Source organism: Dipodomys spectabilis, unplaced genomic scaffold (genome assembly GCF_019054845.1).
Source record: "Dipodomys spectabilis isolate Male_0828 unplaced genomic scaffold, ASM1905484v1 ptg000163l, whole genome shotgun sequence".
Taxonomy (NCBI): Eukaryota; Metazoa; Chordata; class Mammalia; order Rodentia; family Heteromyidae; genus Dipodomys; species Dipodomys spectabilis.
This window is the reverse complement of record NW_024870840.1, coordinates 6,697,010-6,719,428: the sequence shown is the minus strand read 5'-3', so window position 1 is coordinate 6,719,428 and position 22,419 is coordinate 6,697,010. Positions and strand designations below refer to the sequence as shown.

Here is a 22,419-nt window from a genome sequence, read left to right as displayed (position 1 = left end):
GAAGTAAAATGCCTGTAAGAAGCAAAATGTCTCACAATCAACTCAGGATAAATGTTTTCCCAACAGTCTCATCACTGGGCACCCCCTACCCCCACTCAATCCTTCTTTAGTCCTCTCCACCCCCACACTCCCTGGGTAAGCCCACTTGTAGAGATTACTCTGCGTTCTCTAATCTTCTGCAGGGTCAGCCAGCAACTCTTGCGTCTCAGCTTCTAAGTTGGGGACCGTGGCTCGCTCCAAATCCTTTTCCTTCAGCCTACCCTAGGTCTAGGGTGTGCCAGAGAAGCTCGACTTCTGTGCAATTTAAACATTAGGACTCCCTCGCCTAGGCTTTGGGTAACGAGCGAGACCCGGAGTTGGAAGCTTTTGCACAGAGGTCGATCTCCACCCGGCTAGGAGGTAAGAGCCCGTGCGACCGCAGCGAGCTGCGAGTTTCGCAGGGCCGTCTGGTCCGCGCGCCCGGCAGGCTCAGTTGAATGAACAAACCAACCAATGAACGAGCTTCTTTGGCTCGGCCTCTGTGACGTCACGCAATCACGCGGGTGGGGGCCTCACTTAATAAGCGACCAACGAGTGCGGGCTGGCCAGTCGCACCTTGGCGCGCACGCTGGGCCGCGGGCGCCGGAGCTTGCTCCACCCGGCGCCGCCTCCCTTTCCCCTTCCCCCCTCCCCCCACCCCGCCCCCCTCCAAGTCCCTGCCCCACCGCGGCGCGTCACTTCCGCTAATCCTCCTCTGGGGTGGGGGCGGGGAGCGCGGGGGAGGGGGCCAGGTCTGAGGGAAACCCATCCGAACCCGCGCGCAAAGCAGGGACTACATTTCCCAAGGGGCCTCGGAAGCAGCAGCAGCAGCGGCGGCGGCAGGCGCGGCGGCGGGCGCGGCAACGTCCCCCGGAAGTGGAGCTCGGAACTTCCACTCGTGCGTGAGGCGAGCGGAGCCGGAGACGAGAGCTGAGGCCGAACTTGGGATTTGACAAGATGGCCGGGCTGCCCCGCAGGATCATTAAGGTAACCGCTTAAACCGGCCTCCGGCCCCTCACCCTACACCTTTGCCGGCGGGGCGACGCGGGGCGTGGCATTGCGGCCCTCGGTGGGTTTCCTCAGGTCCGCGGCCCGCCACGGGAGGCCCGAGGCAGCGCGGAGAGGGGGCTGTGGCGGTAGTGGCGAGGGACGTCGGGTGCTGGGGAGGGGGCGCTGGGGAGACTTCCGGCCGCGGCGGGGCCACTGGGCGGCGGGGAAGCGGGGCTTCCTGGCGACCGCGCCGCTCGGGAGGGAAGGCCGGGCCCGCGCGGGGCAGAGGGTGGGGCGGCGGGGCTTTGGGAGCTCGGCTGTCGCGCGCGGGCCTCCCTCCGCGGTCTCTCGGACCACCTCTGGGGCGGAGGCCGCGGGCGCGCAGGAATCTCGGCTAGCCCGGACTCTGGGCTCAGGGGTTACGGCCCAGTACGGCCCCGCGGCCCAGGAGCCCCCTGTGGTCCGCGGGCAGGAGCGTGGGGGTGCGGCAGCCCAGAGTGCAGAATGAATGAATCGGCCAAGTGAGGCCGGGCGGGGCCCTGCGCCCCGGGAGGCGGCTCCTGGAGCGCTGTGCGTCCTGCCGCCGTCGTGGGCACATGCTCGCCCTGGCTGCTGGGTGCTCCTCGCCCGCGGTCTCCTTGCCTCAACACATTTCAGCTCGTCGTGTCCATCAAGTGATTTTACTCGGATTAACAGACTCTCAGAGCTGCCTCTGTTCAGAGAAAATAATACCAATTCTGAGGTTGGTCACAGTTGAAGGTGGGGCTGGGGCTGTGAAACCTTTTCCTTGTCGATTTATACATGACCAGTAGGTTTGGAACCGTGAAAACTCGCTATCTTGGTTTTGTAGTTTACATCAGGTTGAATCCTCAGACATGATAGGTTTCCTGCAAAGCATGCGAATGAAAACTTATTTTGGGGGTCAGTTGTTTATGAATATTAGTTTTATATTCACACTCCTCAATACCATTTAAAGTAATTAAATTACAAATTCATTCTACTTGATATAACCTAGTCGAACATGTATTTACTCTTGTTTGTTCCTTTAAAGTTTCGAGAGAGATGTAAACTGAATAGAAGACCTGCTAGGGTTTTTAGAGGACGATATATTTTGGGTAGTGCTTTATGCAATCACGGATGTATCTGAAATTGGGAATGTCACTGGCAGAAAGGTGCTTGGTTAGAGAAATATGACCTTCCATAAGGTGGAAGTTCTTAGAAATGAGGGAAGAATTAAGTGAACCTTTTTTTTTTTTTTTTGCTGGTTGTGGGGCTTGAACTCCGGGCCTGGGCACTGTCCCTCAGCTCTTCAGCTCAAGGCTAACGCCCTTCCACTTGAGCCACAATGCCACTTCCAGCGTCTTTCTGCTTATGTGGTGCCAAGGAATCGAACCCAGGGCCTCATGTATGCAAGGCAAGCGCTCTACCACTGAGCCACCTTCCCAGTCCGAACCTTTATTGTTGTATTAACAATTAGTCTCTGATTTTCTCTCAAAGGATGTTCATTGTCATAGGTATTGGAAGGTCATTACAGTGTGTCATTACAGTGTCATATTGTACCAGTGATCATGTTTATCCATGTCCTTTTTTTTTTTGGTCGGTCGTGGGGCCTGAAAGCTGGGCCTGGGCGCTGTCCCTCCGCTCTTCAGCTGAAGGCTAGCACTCTACCACTTGAGCCACAGCACCACTTCCGGCTTTTTCTGCTTATGTGGTGCCGAGGAATCAAACCCAGGGCCTGATGCATGCAAGGCAAACACTCCACCACTGAGCCACCTTCCCAGCCCCTATCCATGTCCTTTTTGAAAAATAAAAGCTTCCCCTAAATACTGTCCAGTGTTTACTATTGCTTAGATTATGGACTAATTACAGTTAGTTGGCATCTGAGGAAGTTATCTAAAATATCCAGAATTACATAGTACAAATTGACACTGCAGATAGTTTTCCAGAATAGAAGGGTAATCATTTTACATGTATTTTTCATTATTGCTAACTCTAAAGATATTCTGTAGTAATATGAAAGTCTTGTATGGAAAAATAATTTTTGCCCAACTTTTATCAGGTTTACAGAAATGATTTAAAACATTAAGCTGACATTCTTGTAATTCATTTGGCACACAATAATTTTTATACTAAGCATTAATATTCTGTGTAAACCAGAATGATACATTGTGATACATGATCTTGATTTTACAGTATCTTACTGTATATATTTGAGAGGGCATCTAATGAATATGCCTTGATTTTTATTTAGCTAGCTTTAGTTTAAAATCACAGCTTTACAGAACAATTTTTTGGAATCCCTGGATTAAATGAGTTTTTAAATGCTTGTATAATGTAAGCTGTTCTATAATCACTGAATTTTTTTTTTCTGGATTGCTGGAGATTGGACTGAGGACCTTGTGCTGAGGGCAGAATTCTTTCCTACTATATAAGCTGCATCCCTAGCAGAAAGTACTGTGTTTTTTTTTTTTTTTTGGCCTGTTAAGGGGCTTGAACTCAGGGCCTGGGCACTGTCTTAAGCTTTTGGTGCTCTAGTCTGGTGCTCTACCACTGGAGTCACACCCCACTTTCGGCATTGTGATGGCTTATTGGAGATAAAAAACTCATCAACTTTCCTTCCAGTGCTGGTTTTGAACTGTTATCCTCAGAGCTCAGCCCCCTGAGTAGCTAGGATTATAGGCATGAGTACTGGCACCTGGGACATGATAACTTCAATGTTCATCCAGGTTGCATTCTTGCTTAAATTCTGAAGTTCAGTACACTAACAAATTCTGTAAGATCTACTTTCAAAATATATTCTAACTCAGGTACATTGGCCCACTTCCCTGATACCCCTGTTCAGTTTTTTTTTTTTTTTTTTTGTCGGTCGTGGGGCTTGAACTCTGGGCCTGGGTGCTGTCCCTCAGCTCTTCAGCTCTTCAGCTCAAGGCGAGCGCTCTACCACTTGAGCTACAGCACCACTTCCGGTTTTCTGGTGGTTTATTGGAGATAGGAGTCTCACGGTCTCTCCTGCTCGGGCTGGCTTTGAACTGTGATCCTCAGATCTCAGCCTCCTGAGTAGCTAGGATTACAGGCGTGAGCTACCAGTGCCCGGCTCCCTGTTCAGTTTTATCATAAGTTGCCTGGCCTACTATTTTATATTGTAGCCTGCTTCTTTTTTTTTTTTTTGGTCTGGTTGTGGGGCCTGAACTTTGGGCCTGGGTGCTGTCCCTCAGCTCTTCAGCTCAAGGCTAGCACTCTACCACTTGAGCCACAGCTCCACTTCCGGCTTTTTTCTTTTTGCTTATGTGGTGCTGAGGAATCAAACCCAGGGCCTCATGCATGCAAGGCAAGCGCTCTACCACTGAGCCACCTTCCCAGCCCCTGTAGCCTGCTTCTAAGGAGCGAGTAGGTTGTGTTATTAAAGAAAAAAAAATTACAGATCATGCTACTCCCCCTGATAAAAACTGTAGAGGGGCTGGGAAGATGGCTCAGTGGTAGAGCGTTCGTTGCCTTGCATATTTGAGGCCCTGGGTTCGATTCCTCAGCACCACATAAGCAGAAACAAAGCTGGAAGTGGTGCTGTGGCTCAAGTGGTAGAGTGCTAGCCTTGAGCTGAAGAGCTGAGGGGACAGCACCCAGGCCCAGAGTTCAGGCCCCATGACTGGACCCAAAAAAAACAACAAAAAAAACCCTGTAGATTTTCCATTATATATGAGTTAAGAGGCTGGGAAGGTGGCTCAGTGGTAGAGTGCTTGCCTTGCATGCATGAGGCCCTGGGTTTGATTCCTCAGCACCACATAAGGAAAAAGAAAAAAGCCGGAAGTGGAGCTGTGGCTCAAGTGGTAGAGTGCTAGCCTTGAGCTGAAGAGCTGAGGGACAGCGCCCAGGCCCAGAGTTCAGGCCCCATGACCGGACCCCCCCCCCAAAAAAAAAAGATTTAATTCTTCTTGTATAGCATATTGACCAACCCCCACACATTAGAAAGTTTAGTTTTGTAAAATTAAGCACTTTCTGAATGTCCACCATACTACATGACAGTGACATCAGAAACATTACGCGTTTGCTTTGTTGAAATTTTTTCCACATGTATTGTGCCTTTTTTTTTTTTTTTTGGTTGTGGGGCTTGTACTCTGGGCCTGGGCTCTGTACCTGAGCTATTCAGCTCAAGATGAGCATTCTACCACTTCAGCCACAGTGCTACTTCTGGTTTTCTGGTGGTTAATTGGAGTTGAGTCTTGCAGACTTTCTGACTTAACTGCCTGACTTTCCTGCCTGGGCCTGGCTTTGAACTGTAGTCCTCAGATCTCAGCCTCCTGAGTAGCTAGGATTACAGGCATGAGCCACTGGCACCCAGCTGACTTTTTTGTTTTAAATGCTGGTCCCTGGGCTTGAACTCAGGGCCTGAGCACTGTCTCTTACGTTTTTTTGCTGCACTTGTGGCTTTTTGGTGGTTAATTGGAGATTAACAACCACCCCGTACCATCCCCCAAATTTCTGCCTGGGCAGGCTTCAAACCTTAGATCTCAGCCTCCTGAGTAGCTAGGATTAGGCGCCTACCTTTTGACCACTTGTTACAGTTGAAGAGATTTCCACAATAGACAATATTATTTTTATACTTTTTATCCTCTGGTAAGAAATTTGTGGGCAAAAATAGTTTGTTCAATGACTAGGATTTCTGACTTGTGATTCAATCCCTTTCCCACCCACACAATATTCTGTAGGATCTCTCTCTCTCTGTGTCTCTGTGTCTCTCTGTCTTTCTGTCTCTCTCTCTTTCCAGTCCTGGGGCTTTAACTCAGGCCTTGGGCACTGTGCATGAGCTTCTTTTGCTCAAGGCTAGCACTCTACCACTTATGCCACAGTGCCACTTCCAGCTTTTTCTGTTTTTGTGGTACTGAGGAATCAAACCCAGGCCTTCATGCATGCTAGTCAACCACTCTACCACTAAGCCACATTCCCAGCCTCTGTAGGATTTCTTTACCTGAATAGATTTAAGAAGAAAATAATAGTTGGATTTAAGAAGAAGATGGTTGTCTGTTATAATGATGCATATGCACTATAGGAATAAATGCCAGAAACAACAGCAGTGGCTTTGGACATTACCATTATAGTTACCACAATTCTAATGTTACTTAATTATTACATTATATACTGTTACTTTGCAAAAATAAATCCAAAAGAAATACTACATGTAGTTATAACGTTAAATCAAGAGATACTTTTCATGTGTGTAAAATTAATGAGTTGGTCTGTTCTACAGTTGAGAATTTTTTGCAGTGTAGTACATGAATATTGTCATAAAAATACAGATTAGGAGATCTGGTAATTGGGAATTAAGTAAATTCAGCTAAAACTTACTTAAATATTCTTTTTTTTTTTTTTTTGGTTGGTCATGGAGCTTGAACTCTGGGCTTGGGCGCTGTCCCTGTGCTCTTCAGCTCAAGGCAAGCGCTCTACCACTTGAGCCACAGTGGCACTTCTGGTTTTCTAGTAGTTTATTGGAGATAAGAGTCTAATGGACTTTCCTGCCTGGGCTGGCTTTGAACCATGATCCTCAGATCTCAGCCTCCTGAGTAGGTAGGATTATAGGTGTGAACCTCTGGTGCCCGGCTTTAAAATTTCTTAAGTGATATTTTAAAAAAATACTCTGCCAGGCTCTGGTGGCTTACACCTGTACTTGAGAGGCTGAGACCAGAGACCATGGGTTCAAAGTCAGCCCTGGCAGAAAAGTCCTCAAGATTTCATCTTCAATTAACTCACAAAATGCTGGACTCGAAGGAAGTTCAGCTCAAGTGGTAGAGTGCTATCTGTAACCAAGCAAGTTGAGTGACAACTTGAGGTCCTGAGTTCAAGCAGTGGTACTGCCCCTCCCCCCCAGGATTTAGATTGATGTCATCTTTTATCTGAATAACAATAATAGTAGTCCAAGAAACTCAGGGCCATTACCCCTAATTAAAAGCCTTCAGAGGGCTGGGAAGTTGGCTCAGTGGTAGAGTGCTTGCCTTGCATGCTCGAGGCCCTGGGTTCGATTCCTCAGCACCACATAAGCAAAAAGAAAAAAAGCCGGAAGTGGCGCTGTGGCTCAAGTGGTAGAGTGCTAGCCTTGAGCTGAAGAGCTGAGGGACAGTGCCCAGGCCCAGAGTTCAGGCCCCACGACCGGACCCAAAAAAAAAAATAAATAAATAAAAAAAATAAAAAAATAAAAGCCTTCAGAATCAATGGGAATATTGTTTGTTTGCTGGTCCTGAGGCTTGCGCTGTGGGTCTGAGTGAACTTCTTTCACTCAAGGTGAGCACTCTACCGCTTAAACCACAGCATCACTTCAGGTGGTTTTGAGTGGTTATTGGAGAGAAGAGTCCTACAGACTTTTCTGCCCATGCTGGCATCAAACCATGATCTTAGCCTCCTGAGTGGCTAGTTTCACAGGTGTGAGCCACTGGCACCTGTCTTAGAAATATTTATTGCTACTCCGTTTTAAGAAAGAATGCGTGACACCATTAGGGTAATATTTTTGTTAAAATCCTGGATAAAACTGTTGTAAAATTCTCTTAAAAGTATATTTTTCCAGATTTGAATTAAAAGTATATTTTTCCAGTTTTTTGTTTTTGTTTTTGTTTTTTGGGTCCAGTCGTGGGCCTGAACTCTGGGCCTGGGCGCTGTCCCTCAGCTCTTCAGCTCAAGGCTAGCGCTCTACCACTTGAGCCACAGCGCCACTTCCAGCTTTTTTTCTTTTTGCTTATGTGGTGCTGAGGAATCGAACCTAGGGCCTCATGCATGCAAGGCAAGTGCTCTACCACTGAGCCACCTTCCTAGTCCCCTTTTCCAGTTTTTTTAATTAGGATGTTTCATAATTAGAATTATGCTGAAATTGAATCTTCTTCCATGTTCTTCTCAGTGTCTTTTTTTTTTTGCCGGTCCTGGGGCTTGAGGTGCCACATTCCCAGCCCCCTTTCTCAGTGTCTTTTCCCAGTGTTTCACACATGCTAAGCATAAGCTGCCACTGAGCTACTTCTACCACTAGGCCCTAAGGTATTTTGAAACATTGGTTTCAACATTTTAATGTTAATATTCCTTTTTTTTTTTTTTTTGTCGGTCGTGGGGCTTGAACTCTGGGCCTGGGCACTGTCCTTCAGCTCTTCAGCTCAAGGTGAGCACTCTACCACTTGAGCTATAGCGCCACTTCCGGTTTTCTGGTGGTTTTATTGGAGATAGGAGTCTCACAGTCGTTCCTGCCTGGGCTGGCTTTGAACCGTGATCCTCAGATCTCAGCCTCCTGAGTAGCTAGGATTACAGGCGTGAGCTACCAGCGCCCGGCTCCTTTTTTTTTTTTTTAAGTTGGCCATTTCTTCTTCAGACTTACAAAGTCTAGTTTTCAGTACCATTACTTGTTTCTCAATTTGCTTACTTTTAGACAACTTAGTTTGTATTCTGAAAGTCTTTATAATCTATAAATCTAGGGATGAAAGTCATTGTAGTGGGCTGGGAAGGTGGCTCAGTGGTAGAGTGCTTGCCTAGCATGAAGCCCTGGGTTCAATTCCTCAATACCACATAAACAGAAAAGGCCAGAAGTGGTTCTGTGGCTAGAGTGGTAGAGTGGTAGCCTTGAGCAACAGAAGCTCAGGAACAGTGCTCAAGTCCTGAGTTAAAGCCCCAGGACTGGCAAAACAAACAAAAAAATCTAAAAGCAGAATTTGTCTTTGCTAACTTTGTGATTTGTCTGCCAATTGTCTTCTACTCATAAGATGTTCCGCTTACTTGGACATTTATTGACTGCATAGTATGTGTTTAGCATTAAGCCAGGTAAATATGATAAGCATCACTAATTGAAAATAGTTGTGAAATAAGAAATTACTGTTAAGTTTGTTATGCAACAGGTAATGCAGCAAGTTTACTATGGTCTTAGGATCAAGGGGGAAGGTATCTATCTGTTGAGGTGTTTTTAAACTTGAAACTAGGAGTTTTATCAGGATATGAAAGGAAGAGGAAAAGTGTGTGTTTGGGCCAAATAAAATGTAAACTCCTAGAGACAGAGAGACATTGGAATCTCTCAGAAACCCAGCAGATGTGATAGATAATAGTTTATAAATTTTATAGTCCTCTGGTAAACTGTTACTGTTCAATGATCAAATTCAGAGAGTTGACATCAAGAACTTTCATGGCTGGATAGGAGGGTCAAGAATTGGAGGCCACGGGCTGGGAAGTTGGCTCAGTGGTAGAGCGCTTGCCTTGCATGCCTGAGGCCCTGTGGCGCTGTGGCTCAAGTGGTAGAGCGCTAGCCTTGAGCTGAAGAGCTAAGGGACAGCGCCCAGGCCCAGAGTTCAGGCCCCACGACCAGACCCAAAAAAATGAATGAAGCTCTCACTGCTCCTGCTCATCTATGGCATTAAAATAGTTTTGCAATTTCCCTCCCCCCCCAAAAAAAAAAAAAAAAAAACAACACATGGGGCTGGGAATGTGGCTTAATGGTAGAATGCTTGCCTAGCATGCATGAAGCCCTGGGTTTGATTCCTCCATACCACTTAGATTCCTCCGTACCACTTAAACAGAAAAGGCCAGGGCGCTGTGGCTCAAATGGTAGAATGCTAGCCTTGAGCTAAAGAAGCTCAGGCACAGTGCTCAAGCCCTGAGTTCAAGCCGCAGGACTGGCTAAAATAAAATAAAATAAAAACACACAGGAGGACATCCACCAGTGGCTCACGCCTATAATCCTAGTTACTCAGGAGACTGAGATCTGAGGATCACAGTTCAAAACCATCTGGGGCAGGAAAGTTCATGCAACTTATCTCCAATAAACTACTCAGAAAAAGCTGGAAATGGTGCTGTGGCTCAAGTGGTAGAGGGCTAAGCTTGAGTGAAAGAAGCTCAGGGACAGCTACCAGGCCCAGGGGAAAAGCCCCAGGACAGGCAAAAACAACATCAACAAATAAATATACACAATGAATAAATACAAATAAATAACTGTATGTTACAGTCTTAGAACAGAACATAGTACATAATGCCAACAAAAGATGCCCAGTATTCGATATAATGAAAAAGATATATGACCCATGTCACTTCAAAATTTACCACCTGTACTCTGGTGAAAATGATCCACAAAGCAAATCTGAATTTAACAATTTAAAAATCAACAAATTGTTATCTGCTTTTCATTATACTGGGGAATCACACCTAGGGCTTAATGCATGCTAGGCATACACACTACCACTAAATCACATTCCCAGTGCCCTCTTACCTCTTTTGACTATTTCCAGACTAGCCTTCTATTCTTTTTTTTTTTTTTTTGCTGGTCCTAGAGCTTGAACTCAGGGCATTGTCCAAAGATAATGTTCTACCACTTGAGCCACAGCTCCACTTCCAGCTTTTTGGTGCTTAATTGAAGTTTTACGAACTCTTGCCTGCGCTAGCAGGCTCCAGTTCTTAGCCTTCTGAGTAGCTAGGATTACCGGCATGAGCCACCAAGCATCTGACTGGCTTCCAATTCTTATTTCTTTTTTTTGGGGGGGTCTAGTCGTGGGGCCTGAACTCTGGGCTTGAGCGCTGTCCCTCAGCTCTTCAGCTCAAGGCTAGTGCTCTACCACTTGAGCCACAGTGCCACTTCCGGCTTTTTTCTTTTTGCTTATGTGGTGCTGAGGAATCGAACCCAGGACCTCATGCATGCAAGGCAAGCGCTCTGTCGCCCTGTGTTTTCATTTTTAAATCCTTGTCCTGGTGCTTGAAATCAGGGCCAGAGTGCTATCCCTGAACCTTTGTGTTCAAGGCTAGCACTTTACCACTTGAATCACAGCTCAACTTGTGGCTTTTTGGTGGTCAATTAGAGATAAGAGTCTCATGGACTTTCCTACCTCGCTGCCTTCAAACCATGATCCTCAAGTGTGAACCTCCAATGCCCAGTGCGTTAATTCTAAAAATAATTGTATGATATATATATATTTATATTTAAGTACCATATCTTATAGTTGTGTTATTCTGCACAGAAAGGGGTTAGATTTGTAGAGTTCTGATTTGTACAGTTGTAATTTTTTTTTTGGATTGGTCATGGGCCTTGAACTCAGGGCCTGGACTCTGTCTGTAAGCCTGTCTGTACTCAAGGTTAGTACTCTACCACTTGAACCACAACACCACTTCTGATTTTTGAGTGGTTAATAGGAGATAAGAGCCTAATGGGGACTTTCCTGCCTGGGCAGGCTTTGAATTGCAGTCCTCAGATCTCAGCTTCCTGAATAGCTAGGATTACAGGCGTGAGCCCACCGGTGTCCAGCTTACAGCTGTGATTTGAACCCAGGCAATTTTATACTCTAGACTGTTGGTACTAAAGATAGAATGCACCAACCAGAACATATATAACTTTAGAATTAAGCTTTTTGTTGGTGTTTTTGGTTTGCTCTTCTAATTGAACCTCAGGGACTCCTGCTTGTTAGGTAAGCCAAGACCCCAAGTCCTGCATCTTTATATTACATCATTTAGACAAATGAATTGAAAACATGTCTGTACAAGCTCTCCATGTTTAGCTTTTTATTATAAATCTCCTTATTTTTGTTTGTTTGTTTGTTTATTTGGTCCTGGGTCTTGAACTCCCGGCCTGCGTGCTGTCTCTGAGTTTTTTGCTGAAGGCTAGTACTCTACTACTTGAGCTAGAGTGCCACTTCTGGCTTTTTTTTTTTTTTTTTTTTGTCAGTTGTGGGGCTTAAACTCTGGGCCAGGCTGTGTCCTAGAGCTCTTCAGTTCAAGGTGAGCACTCTGCCACTTGAGCCACTGTGCCACTTCTGGTGGTTTATTGGAGATAAGAGTCTCATGGACTTTCTACCTGGGCTGGCTTTGAACTGCGATCCTCAGATCTCAGCCTTCTGAATAGCTAGGATTACAGGCCTGAGCCATTGGTTTCCAGCTTTTTTTTTTTTTTGAGTAGTTGATTGGTGTTAAGAGTCTCGTGGACTTTCCTGCCCAAGGCTGGCTTCAAAGCATGATCCTCAGATCTTAACCTCCTGAGTAGTTAGGATTGTAGTTTATTTTCTTTCTTTCTTTTCTTTCTTTCTCTCTCTCTCTTTCTTTCTTTCATTCTTTACTTTGGGCGTGTGTGTGCGTGCGCGTGCGCGCGAGCACGCACTGGCTAGCTAGTCTTTGGGGCTTGGACTCAGGGCCTGAGCACTCCCTAAGCTTCCTTTTTTGGGGGGAGGGGGAGGTTCAGGGCTAGTGCTCTGTCTCTTGAACCATACCTCTGCTTCTGAGTTTTAGTAGTTAATTAGAGGTAAGAGTCTCAGAGACTTCCCTATCCCCAGCTGGTTTCAGCCTCAATACTCAGATTTCAGCTTCCTGATAGCTAGGATTACAGGCATTAGCCAACCAGCTCCTGGCATTATTTATTTTTTGTGTGTGCTGGTAGTGAGGCTTGAACTCAGTGTCTGGTATTCTTAATTGGCTTTTTTAGGCTGATGCTTTACCACTTGAGCCTTGCTTCCAGCTTTTTGATGGTTGATGGGACATAAAGGTCTAAATTTATCTGTCCTGGCTGGCTCTTTGAACTATGATTCTCAGATTTCAGTCTCCTAAGTAGCTAGGGTTACAGACATGGGCCGCCAGTGCCAGGCTTCCTTACTGTAGTTAAAAACTTTTGTGTCTGAGGCTCTTTTTAGTAATATAGTTTCCTTAAGGTGAAATGCTTCTGGTTCCCTGGATTTGAGGACATTTCTGTTTCTCTGACAAGGGACCTATATAATAGTAATTCCTATATTTTCTGCTTCTCTCTCTCTCTCTTTCTTTTTCTCTTTTTCTCTTTCTCTTTCTCTCTTTTACTATGCTGACCTCAAACTTACTATCTTCCTACCTCAGCCTTCTGAATTCTGATCTATTTTCCTACTCAGTGCTGACAAGATCACAGGCATGTGCCACCCACTCACTTTTCTGCTATGTTTTTTAAATATATCCAGTATGTCATTGGATCAAACTGCAGCCGTCCTGTTAGTTTTAAGTGAGACTTTTAAAATTAAGCCTAAAAATAGATTAAAATTATCTTGCACTCACATATATTAAGTTGAATTTTGTGCTTTCAACTTAGGGTATTTATACCTGACTTAATTTCCCTTACTCTTGTTTGGAGAGAGCAAGAAAAAGTTATTTTTCAAAGTATTGCCTTTCATGCTTACAAATAAAACTTTGGCTTTGGAAGTCAGTGATCTACAACTATAAAACTTTTCTGCCAGGTGCCAGTGGCTCAAGCCCATACTTCTAGCTTCTCGGTAGACTGAGATTTAACTATTGCAGTTCAAAGACAACTTGGGCAGGAAAGTGTGTGAGACTCTTATCTCCAATAAAAACTACTCAGAAAAGGCTGGAAAGCCAAAAGTGGTATTGTGGCTCAAGTGGTAGAGTGCTAGTCTTGAGCATAGAGAGCCTCAGGGACAGAGCCCAGGCCCCAGGACCAGAAACAACCCCCCCCCCCCCCCCCAAATCCCAACAACAACAGAAACTTGTTACTTCTTATCTTTGACTGTAACAGAGCTACTCTATTAAATAACACTTTTTCAAATGAAAGGTAGTGTCCTCATTGCTTTAGTTCTGGTTCAGATAAAGGGTTAAACAGTACTGGAGCTCCATTTAGGTGGCTGCTATTTTAGAATAGGAATGCTGATCCAAACCTTGCCTATTTCTTATAAAATCTTACGATTTTGTTGGTAGGTGTACTGATATATTGATGAGAATGGTAGGAACCATTAAGATACTAATGCTGTGTATCAGAATTATTTGGGAGTGTTTGTAAATTTGCCAGTTGTACCTCCAACCTGTTTTTTTTTTTTAAGATTGCCCGATGATTTTAGTGTATATCTTGCAGAGACACTGGTCTTGTGAGTACTTGGCTTCAGTACAAGCATGGATAGAAATACAGCCAGTGCCACCTTGTATAGAATACAAAAGCTTTTTTTGTCACTCTACCACTGAGCCACCTTCCCAGCCCCGGGAAACAGATTTTTTAGAGGGTGGCATTTGAGCTGAAATTTGAAAGTAGAAAAGTAGTGTGGGTTATAGGATATCGTTATAAGTTAGACATACCAAACTTGAGGGAAAAACTTGAGCAGTAGTAAAATTTTTAACATGTGGTAGGAACACCTGCGTAGCAAGCTCAAGGTTGTCTTGAGTTCAGACCTCAGTAATCTGCCCTCCAAACAATGCAAACCTGTAACAACAATCAACACATTTGTACCACAGATAATTGGTTGGTCTGTTTTTGACAAAGAGTCTCAATGTGTAACCCAGGCTGCCCTGTAGCATGCAGTGCTCCTCTCTCAGCCTCCCCAGTACTAGGGATTACAGGAGTGTGCCACCACACCTAGCTTTACCTTCAGGTTTTAATTAGAAATCTTTCCTTCATAAATGTACTTCATGAATGCATATTCATTACTAAAAATTCGGTTATTGTGGCAGATGTTAACATACTATCAAATAGAAAAGTTTTTTTTTTTTTTGTGGGTTGTGGGGCTTGAACTCTGGGCCTGGGCACTGCTCTGAGCGCTTTAGCTCAAGACAAGTGCTCTACCACTTGAGCCACAGCACCACTTCTGGTTTTCTGGTGGTTAATTGGAGATGAGTCTCATGGACTTTCTTGCCTGGGCTGGCTTTGAACTGTGATCCTCACATCTCAGCCTCCTGAGTAGGATCACAGGCATGAGCCACTGGCAGCCAACAGAAAAGATTTTTTCAACGCTTTATTTTCTTTTGCTATAACAGTTTCTAGTTCATAGGTAAGATGCTACAATCTCACTGGATATTGAAGGAAAGGTCAAATGCTTTAACTACTTTGTTTATTCATTTACATTTTTGGCTGAATTCAGGACATGTTTGCTAGAGCACAGGAAGTGTTCTACTTGAGTCATGATTTCAGACCTTTTTGCTTTCATTTAGGTGGTGGTGCCCCCCCATCCTTCCCCCAACTCTTTTTATTTATTTATTTATTTATTTTTGTGGAGAGGTTGAGTAATTAAGGTATCATCATACTTTTGCCTGGACCAACCTGGGATTTTGCCTCTCAGGTAGCTGGGTTATAAGTATGCAATACCATGCCTGGCCTGTGTGTGTGTGTGTGTGTGTGTGTGTGTGTGTAATTTTCTTTTTTCTTTTTTGCCTATCATGGGGCTTGAAATCAGGCCTGATACTGTCTCTAAGCATCAGGCCTGGCCTGGATACTGTCTCTAAGCATCTTTTGGTTCAAGGCAAGCATTCTACCACTGAGCCACATTCCCGGCCCACCATATAAATTTTTTAAGATGTAACTCACATACCATAGAGTTGCTTTTTTAAGGTGTGACATTAAAGTGTTTTTTGGCTAGTCCTAGGGCTTGAACTGTGGGTCTTGGCACTGTCCCTGAGCTTCTTTTGCTCAAGGCTAGCACTACTTGAGCCACTGCGCTACTTCTAGATTTTTCTGTTTATGTGGTACTGAGAAATTGAACCCAGGGCTTCATGCATGCTAGGCAAGCATTCTACCATTAAGCCACATTCCCAGCCCACTGGTAAGTACTTTAAAGAATTGTCATTGATGGGGCTGAGGATAAAGCATTTGCCTGGGAAAAGAAAGAATAGAAATAGGCGAGGAAGAAAGCAAGACAGAAATAAGAAAAGAGCAAGTTTTAGGAAATTTGTTCTATTAGTGGCCATAAAATTGGTCACATTTGAAGTCTAAATTGTGAAAAACAATTAAGAAAAACCCTTTGGACTTTTTTTTTTCTTTTTGGCAGGACTGGGGTTTGAACTTACCCAAACCTAAGCCACCACACTCCTTTATGCTCTTAGTTTTTCAAGTAGAGTCTCACTTTTTTGCTTGGGGCCAACTTTTGGATAGTGATCCTCTTTACCTTGGCCTACTTACTAGTAGGATTACAGGCATGTATACCAGTCCTAGCTTGTTCTTTGAGAAAGCATCTCTAATTTTTGCCTGGGCTGTCCTTTTGAACCTCATTCTTCCTGTCTCTGTACCCTAAGCAGTTAGATTTACAAGCATAATCTTCTGTGCTCAGCTCAGCCATTTCTTCTTAAGTATTCAGCAGTAGTAAACATTAATCTTTATTTTATTTTATTTTGGGGGGGGGAAGCATAGTCTAGACTTTCATTCACCTGAGTGCTGGGGTTTGTAAATACTTACCCCCCTCTCCCTCCCCCCCCCCAGTTTTGGTACTAAGACTTGAACTCAGAGCGTAGGCACTGTTCCTTGGCTTTTTCATTCAAGCATACCTGATGATCCTTTATTGTGTGACATTGGCACAGAGTATAGCAAGTGGCCATAAAGTCATACCTCATTAGTTCTTGGTGTGTTCATTTTCTCTCTATATCCCCTCTCCTTTCTTCTCCCCTCCTCTTTGTGCCAGGTGTGGGTACTGTTTCTTAGTTTTTTTTTCCTCTTAAGGCTAGTACTCTAGCGCCACAGGTCTACTTCTGTTTGGCTTTTTGCTGGTTAATTGGAGATGACAGTTAATTGGAGATGAAAGCCAGACTGGGCTGTCCTTAGACTTCCATCCTCAGATCTCTGCCTCCTGAGTAGCTAGGATTAAAGGTGTGAGCCACTGGCATCTAATTTCACTCCTCTTCTTTTCCCCCTCTAGGATTGTTCAGATTCTCTCAACAGAATGCCTAACTAGTATAGTTTCTCACCCCAAATCCAAACAACTCTTAACAAATTAAGATCCTCAAGATGCACAGAACTTTTTTTTTTATTAAGGTTGTGTGTGTGTGTGTGTGTGTGTGTGTGTGTGTGTGTGTGAGAGAGAGAGAGAGAGAGAGAGAGAGAGAGAGAGAGAGAGAGAGAGAGAGATGTTTACTTGTTTGTTTTGGTGGGGACAATATTGAGAGTTTGAATTCAGGGCTTTGAATTTGAACCATGCCTCCAAGCCCTTTTTTCTTTCATATTTTGAGTAGAGTCTTGTTTTCTGCCCCGGCCAGCCTGCAGCACAGTCTTCCTATTTATGCTTTCCATGTAGCTGGGAAGACAGGAATATGTCGTTATGCTCAGGTCCTCTCTAGTTAGAAGTTAGAACTGTTGCTGGGAAGGTGGCTCAGTGGTAGAGCGCTTGCCTTGCGCATACATGAGGTCCTGGGTTCGATTCCTCAGCACCACATAAGCAAAAAGAAAAAAGCTGGAAGTGGCGCTGTGGCTCAAGTGGTAGAGCGCTAGCCTTGAGCTGAAGAGCTGAGGGACAGTGCCCAGGCCCAGAATTCAGGGCCCACGACCGGACCCAAAAAAAAAAAAAAATTAGAACTGTTGTGTCTTGAAAGGCCTTAAAATTAGGTAGAAGGTCTTTGATAAAGGAATTTCAGACTCCAGTGTTCTCTTTTGACCCCATTTAGTCCCTTTCATTTTCCCCATTTCCACCTCATCTATTAATACTCTTTTCTTCACTGTTTCTCTTAGCCTGTATCTCTTAAACAGGCAACGAAGCAGCTTTGACTAGTTTAAGCAGAAATTGTGATTTAGATTAGTATTTAAAACGAAAAAGTCAGCTGGTGCCAGTGGATCATGCCTGTAATCCTAGCTACATAGGAGGCTGAGATCTGAGGATTGTGGTTCCAAGCCAGCCAGGGCAGGATAAGCTGTAAGATTCTTATCTCCTGAAAACAAGCTGTGGCTCAAAATGGTAGAGTGCTAGCCTTGAGCAAAAGGATTTAGGGACAGTGCTTAGGCCCTGAGTTTAAGCTCCTCCCCCCCCCCCCAAAAAAAAAAGAAAAGAAAAGAAAAAGTTATTCGATACCTGAACAATCTTCAGGAGAGCCAGAGAAAGACAGCCAGTAACAAACCTGGTTGTAGTGGCTTACTAACTACTGTGAGGTAGAGGCAAGTTCCAAGCCACTTTGGGCAAAGTTAGCATAAGACTTTGTCTTAAAATAAAACTGAAAAAGGGGTTGGGGCATAGCTCAAATGGTAGAACACTTGTCAGGTTCATTCCTCAGCATGGGAGTGTGGGGGAAGCCAGTAACAGTATAGAATTGCACCACAGTGAAGATTTCACTGCATTCATTTCATTTCATTATGTGCTATATACTCCACAGTGTATTCACTATGGTTGCTGATGCCAAGTACAGGGTGCTACCAGTAGAACTCTTCCATGTTGCCCTGCTGGTGACTGGTATTCTCTCTACAGTGGGTTCTTTCATATCTTAGATTCTGGCGCACAGATATTGACTGAACCTTGATCACATAATTGGTTGCAAAGACAGGAAATAAATCTTCAGCTTCTGTTGAGGGAAATGGGGATCTATAAAGTATGTGAGTATATGGGTGCACATGTGTATGTGTCTAAGGGTGTGTGCTAATTCTCAAACAGGGATGTTTGAGCCATGAAATAGCCAGAAGAAACTATGAATGTGTACCACAACCTTCATTTTGCCTTGTGTAGTGTACTGCCTGGGAGTCCTTTTGTGTAAGTTATTTTGGTCAGTTGTGGGACCTGAACTCTGGGCCTGGGTGCTGTCCCTCAGCTCTTTAGCCCAAGGTTAGGGTTCTACCACTTGAGCCACAGCGCCACTTCCGGCTTTTTTATTTTTGCTTATGTGGGTGCTGAGGAATCGAATCCAGGGCCTCAGGCATGCAAGGCAAGCGCTCTACCACTGAGGCACCTTCCCAGCCCTTCCCTACTGTTTTATTCAGGGTGAATGCAGAAAACCTCTTTCTCAACCAAAGTTAACTATTCCATCCTAGAATCTCAAATAATACAAGTGTTTTTTAAACCATTTGATGGCTTTCTTATTAAGTACCATGGTATAAAGTAGTATCAGTGAAGTGTTATTAGGCTAGGTTCTTTTTTTTCATTGTGAGTTCTGAAAGAGCAGCATTGGTCAAATCATTCCTGAGATACAGAGTTTATGAATAAGAAGGATAGCTATTACTGAAATCACTAAATCTTTTATTTTTCAATGGCCTGGCAGTGATGTAGTTAATATTAATTATCAAATCAAGAACTAGAGAAAACGGAATTGCTTAGCTGCTGTGAGTCTTTAAATGACATTTTTACTACCAAGAATTTCATGAGTGTTTTTTAACTTTTTTGTTGTTGTTGTTGGTGGTGGTTCTGGGGCTTGAACTCAGGGCTTGGGTGCTGTCCCTGAGCTTTATTGCTCAAGTCTACTGCTCTACCACTTTGAGCCACAGTGCCACTTCAAGTTTTCTGGTAGTTAATTGGAGATAAGAGTCTTACAGACTTTCCTGCCCAGGCTGTCTTTGAACCATGATCCTCAGATCTCAGCCTTCAAGCTATCTGCACCTAGCTCATGAGTGTTTTATAAAGTTGTAACTGACATTCTGTTTAATTATGATACCAGTATTTGGAAGATTAAAAAAAAATGATGGGAGATATATATATATATATTTTTGGTCCTGTCGTGGGGCCTGAACTCTGGGCCTGCACGCTGTCCCTCAGCTCTTCAGCTCAAGGCTAGTGCTCTACCACTTGAACCACAGTGCCACTTCTGGTTTTTTCTTTTTTGCTTATGTGGTACTGAGGAATCAAACCCACGGCCTTAGGCATGCAAGGCAAGTGCTCTACCACTGAGCCACCTTCTCAGCCCCTGACAAGATATTTTATAAACATATAAATTGTGAAAGGCTTCTTAAGACAGACTTTACATATACTTACTACTTGAAATAAGCTTCAAGCCGGGTGCCGGTGGCTCACGCCTGTGATCCTGGCTACTCAGGAGGCTGAGATCTTAGGATCGAGGTTCAAAGCCAGCCTGGGTTTTGAAAGTCCATGAGACTCTTATCTCCAATAAACCACTAGAAAACCGGAAGTGGCGCTGTGGCTCAAGTGGTAGAGCACTCGCCTTGAGCTGAAGAGCCCTTGAGCTGAAGAGCGCAGGGACAGCGCCCAAGCCCAGAGTTCAAGCCCCACTACCGACCTAAAAAAAGAAAGAAAAAGAAATAAGCTTCAGTGGATGAGTGGAGGACACTGTGTTGTACTCTTAGTTGATATCACGATGCTATAATATAAAATTAATAAGCATCTATTAGTAAATTCAGAGTTGTAACATTTCAAAAGGCCATCATGGTTTATGGAATGTCAAAGATGGACAAAATGGTTTCCTATTTTTGAAGATGTCATAGATAATTTCAGGTCAGTATAATGCATATCAATTTTTCAATCATCATGTTTTCTACTTTATCTTAAGGTTGTGTATTTTTTGTTTACTAGTACAAAAAGGGGTGTGTGTATATGACATAAGCAAAAAAAATGCTGAAATAGGGCTAGAAAGGTGGCTCAGTGGTAGAGTGCTTGCCTTGCATGCATGAGTCCCTGGATTCCATTCCTCAGCACCACATAGGCAGAAAAAGCCAGAAGTGGTGCTGTGGCTCAAAGTAGTAGAATGCTAACCTTGAGCTAAAGAGCTGAGGGACAGTGCCCAGGCCCAGAGTTCAGGCCCCATAACCAACCAAAAAAAAGCTAAAATAGTCCTTTCAGTCTTGTGCTATTACTATCCCTATTAAATATATTTACACCTCACGTTGTCTTAATACATACTGTTGAGAAGATATCGGTTCTAGAGGCAGACTGAAGCTTGGATCTTAACTGTCACCCTGTTTTCTTGCTTTGGTTATAACTGATTAGTTTTAGTTCCCTATTTATCAAATGAGTATGAGCATTGAAAGAGTTCCTGCAGGTAAAAATTTGAATCACTATTTGTTGAGGTATTGAATATTTTTGTGTGTTCCAGTTCTGGGGCTTGAACTCAAAGCCTGGGTCACTGTCTCTTGAGCTTTTTTGTTCATAGCTAGTGCTATATCATTGAGCCACAGCTCTGTGCTTCTTGCTTTTGGTGGTTAATTGGAGATAAATCTCATGGACTTTACTACCTGGGCTGGCTTCAGACTGTGATCCTCAGATCTCAGCCTCCTGAATAGCTAGGATCATAGATAGATGTGAGCCACTGGTGCCTGTTATTGAATTCTTTGGATTATCTAGGAACAGTACCCTGTGGAATTTACAGTGGTGCATGCATGTGTGGAAATGTGTGTGTGTGGGGGGGGACACAGACTACAAATACAAATACTGTGTTGGCAGGTGTGATTAGGGTGGGGGAAAAGAATCAAGATAGTATGTAAGGAAATCAACGTATCAGTGATATTACCAGGATACTTTTTTTTTTTTTTTTTGTCGGTCGTGGGGCTTGAACTCTGGGCCTGGGCGCTGTCCCTCAGCTCTTCAGCTCAAGGCGAGCGCTCTACCACTTGAGCTACAGTGCCACTTCCGGTTTTCTGGTGGTTTATTGGAGATAGGAGTCTCACGGTCTTTCCTGCCCGGGCTGGCTTTGAACCGCGATCCTCAGATCTCAGCCTCCTGAGTAGCTAGGATTACAGGCGTGAGCCACCAGCGCCTGGCATGAGGATACTTTGTTAGTAGGATTTTGTTTTTGTTGTCAGTGGGTCTTTGTGTATATGTGTTTGTGCATGTGTGCACGCATGCATACATACATGTGTGCTTGTGCGCCAGTATTGCATGTGTCCTTAGTTTTTTTGCTAAAGGTTGACATTCTACTCCAGCTTCACTTCTGTCTTTTTGGGGGGTATTGAAGCTAGAAGTCTCATGGACTTTCTTGTCCTGGTGGCTTTGAACTATGATCCTCATATCTCAACCTCCTGAGAAGCTAGGACTACAGGCCTGAGCCACCAGTGTCTGGCCTCAGTGGGTTAATCAGTTCCTGAGGTAGAAGTTATCATTTAACAGGAAGAATAAAACCTCTATGTGGTACTTAATGCATTTATATGTTTATTCATGGAACAAGTAATAATTTATTTTACATTTACTGTTTGCTAATGGGGCTCCTTGTCTTCATGATTTAGGCTCTACAAGCCAATGATTTTTGTGCTACTTTACTCTATAGTAAGTAGAGTGTTGGTAACAGACAGGAAACTGGAAGTACATAGGGAGATGCTTCCTGACATATTTAAATTGTGATACATACTTTACCCTTCAGAAGTTATTCTGGCTCCCCAGTCTCCATTCCTTTTCTCTTAGCTTCACAGAAGTATTGGTCTGATTTTGTGTTGGAAAAATTAAGGACATGGATTTTAACCCAGCTCATCTTGGCTATTACTCTGAGATAATGATTACGCCTTTAAGCTTTGCTACTCAGGAGGCTGAGGATGGCTGTTCAAATCCATATGGGGTAGGAAAGTGTGTGAGACTCTTATCTCCAGTTAATCCTAGAAAACAAGAAGTGGTGCTGTGTACTAAGTGGTAGAAGCAGTAGCCTTGAGGAAAAGAGCTCAGGGACGTGCCCAGCCTCTTCTGAGTTCAAGCCCCTATGACCAAAAAGTATTTTCCTGTCTGTCTGGAAATAAAAGGTATGGGGGAGTGGGGAGGAGGAAGAGTAAACTTGTGACCAGATTAGGACAGGTGTTTTTATGTCAGGTGAGTGCTAATCTTTGCTTTGGTTTTGTAGTAGTGATCATTCAAG

The 22,419-nt window shown here is 44.2% G+C and overlaps 1 protein-coding gene across 1 annotated transcript in view; it reads left to right on the top strand.

Annotated features, from left to right (window-relative positions):
- Nucleotides 1–732: 732 nt before the first annotated feature.
- Nucleotides 733–22,419, top strand: part of Ube2n (ubiquitin conjugating enzyme E2 N) — a 33,632-nt gene continuing 11,945 nt past the window's right edge. The window contains exon 1 of the mRNA XM_042693159.1: nucleotides 733–1,005. Coding sequence (XP_042549093.1) covers nucleotides 976–1,005 — 30 coding nt within the window. The 5' untranslated portion in view covers nucleotides 733–975. The remainder of the gene's footprint in view (nucleotides 1,006–22,419) is intronic.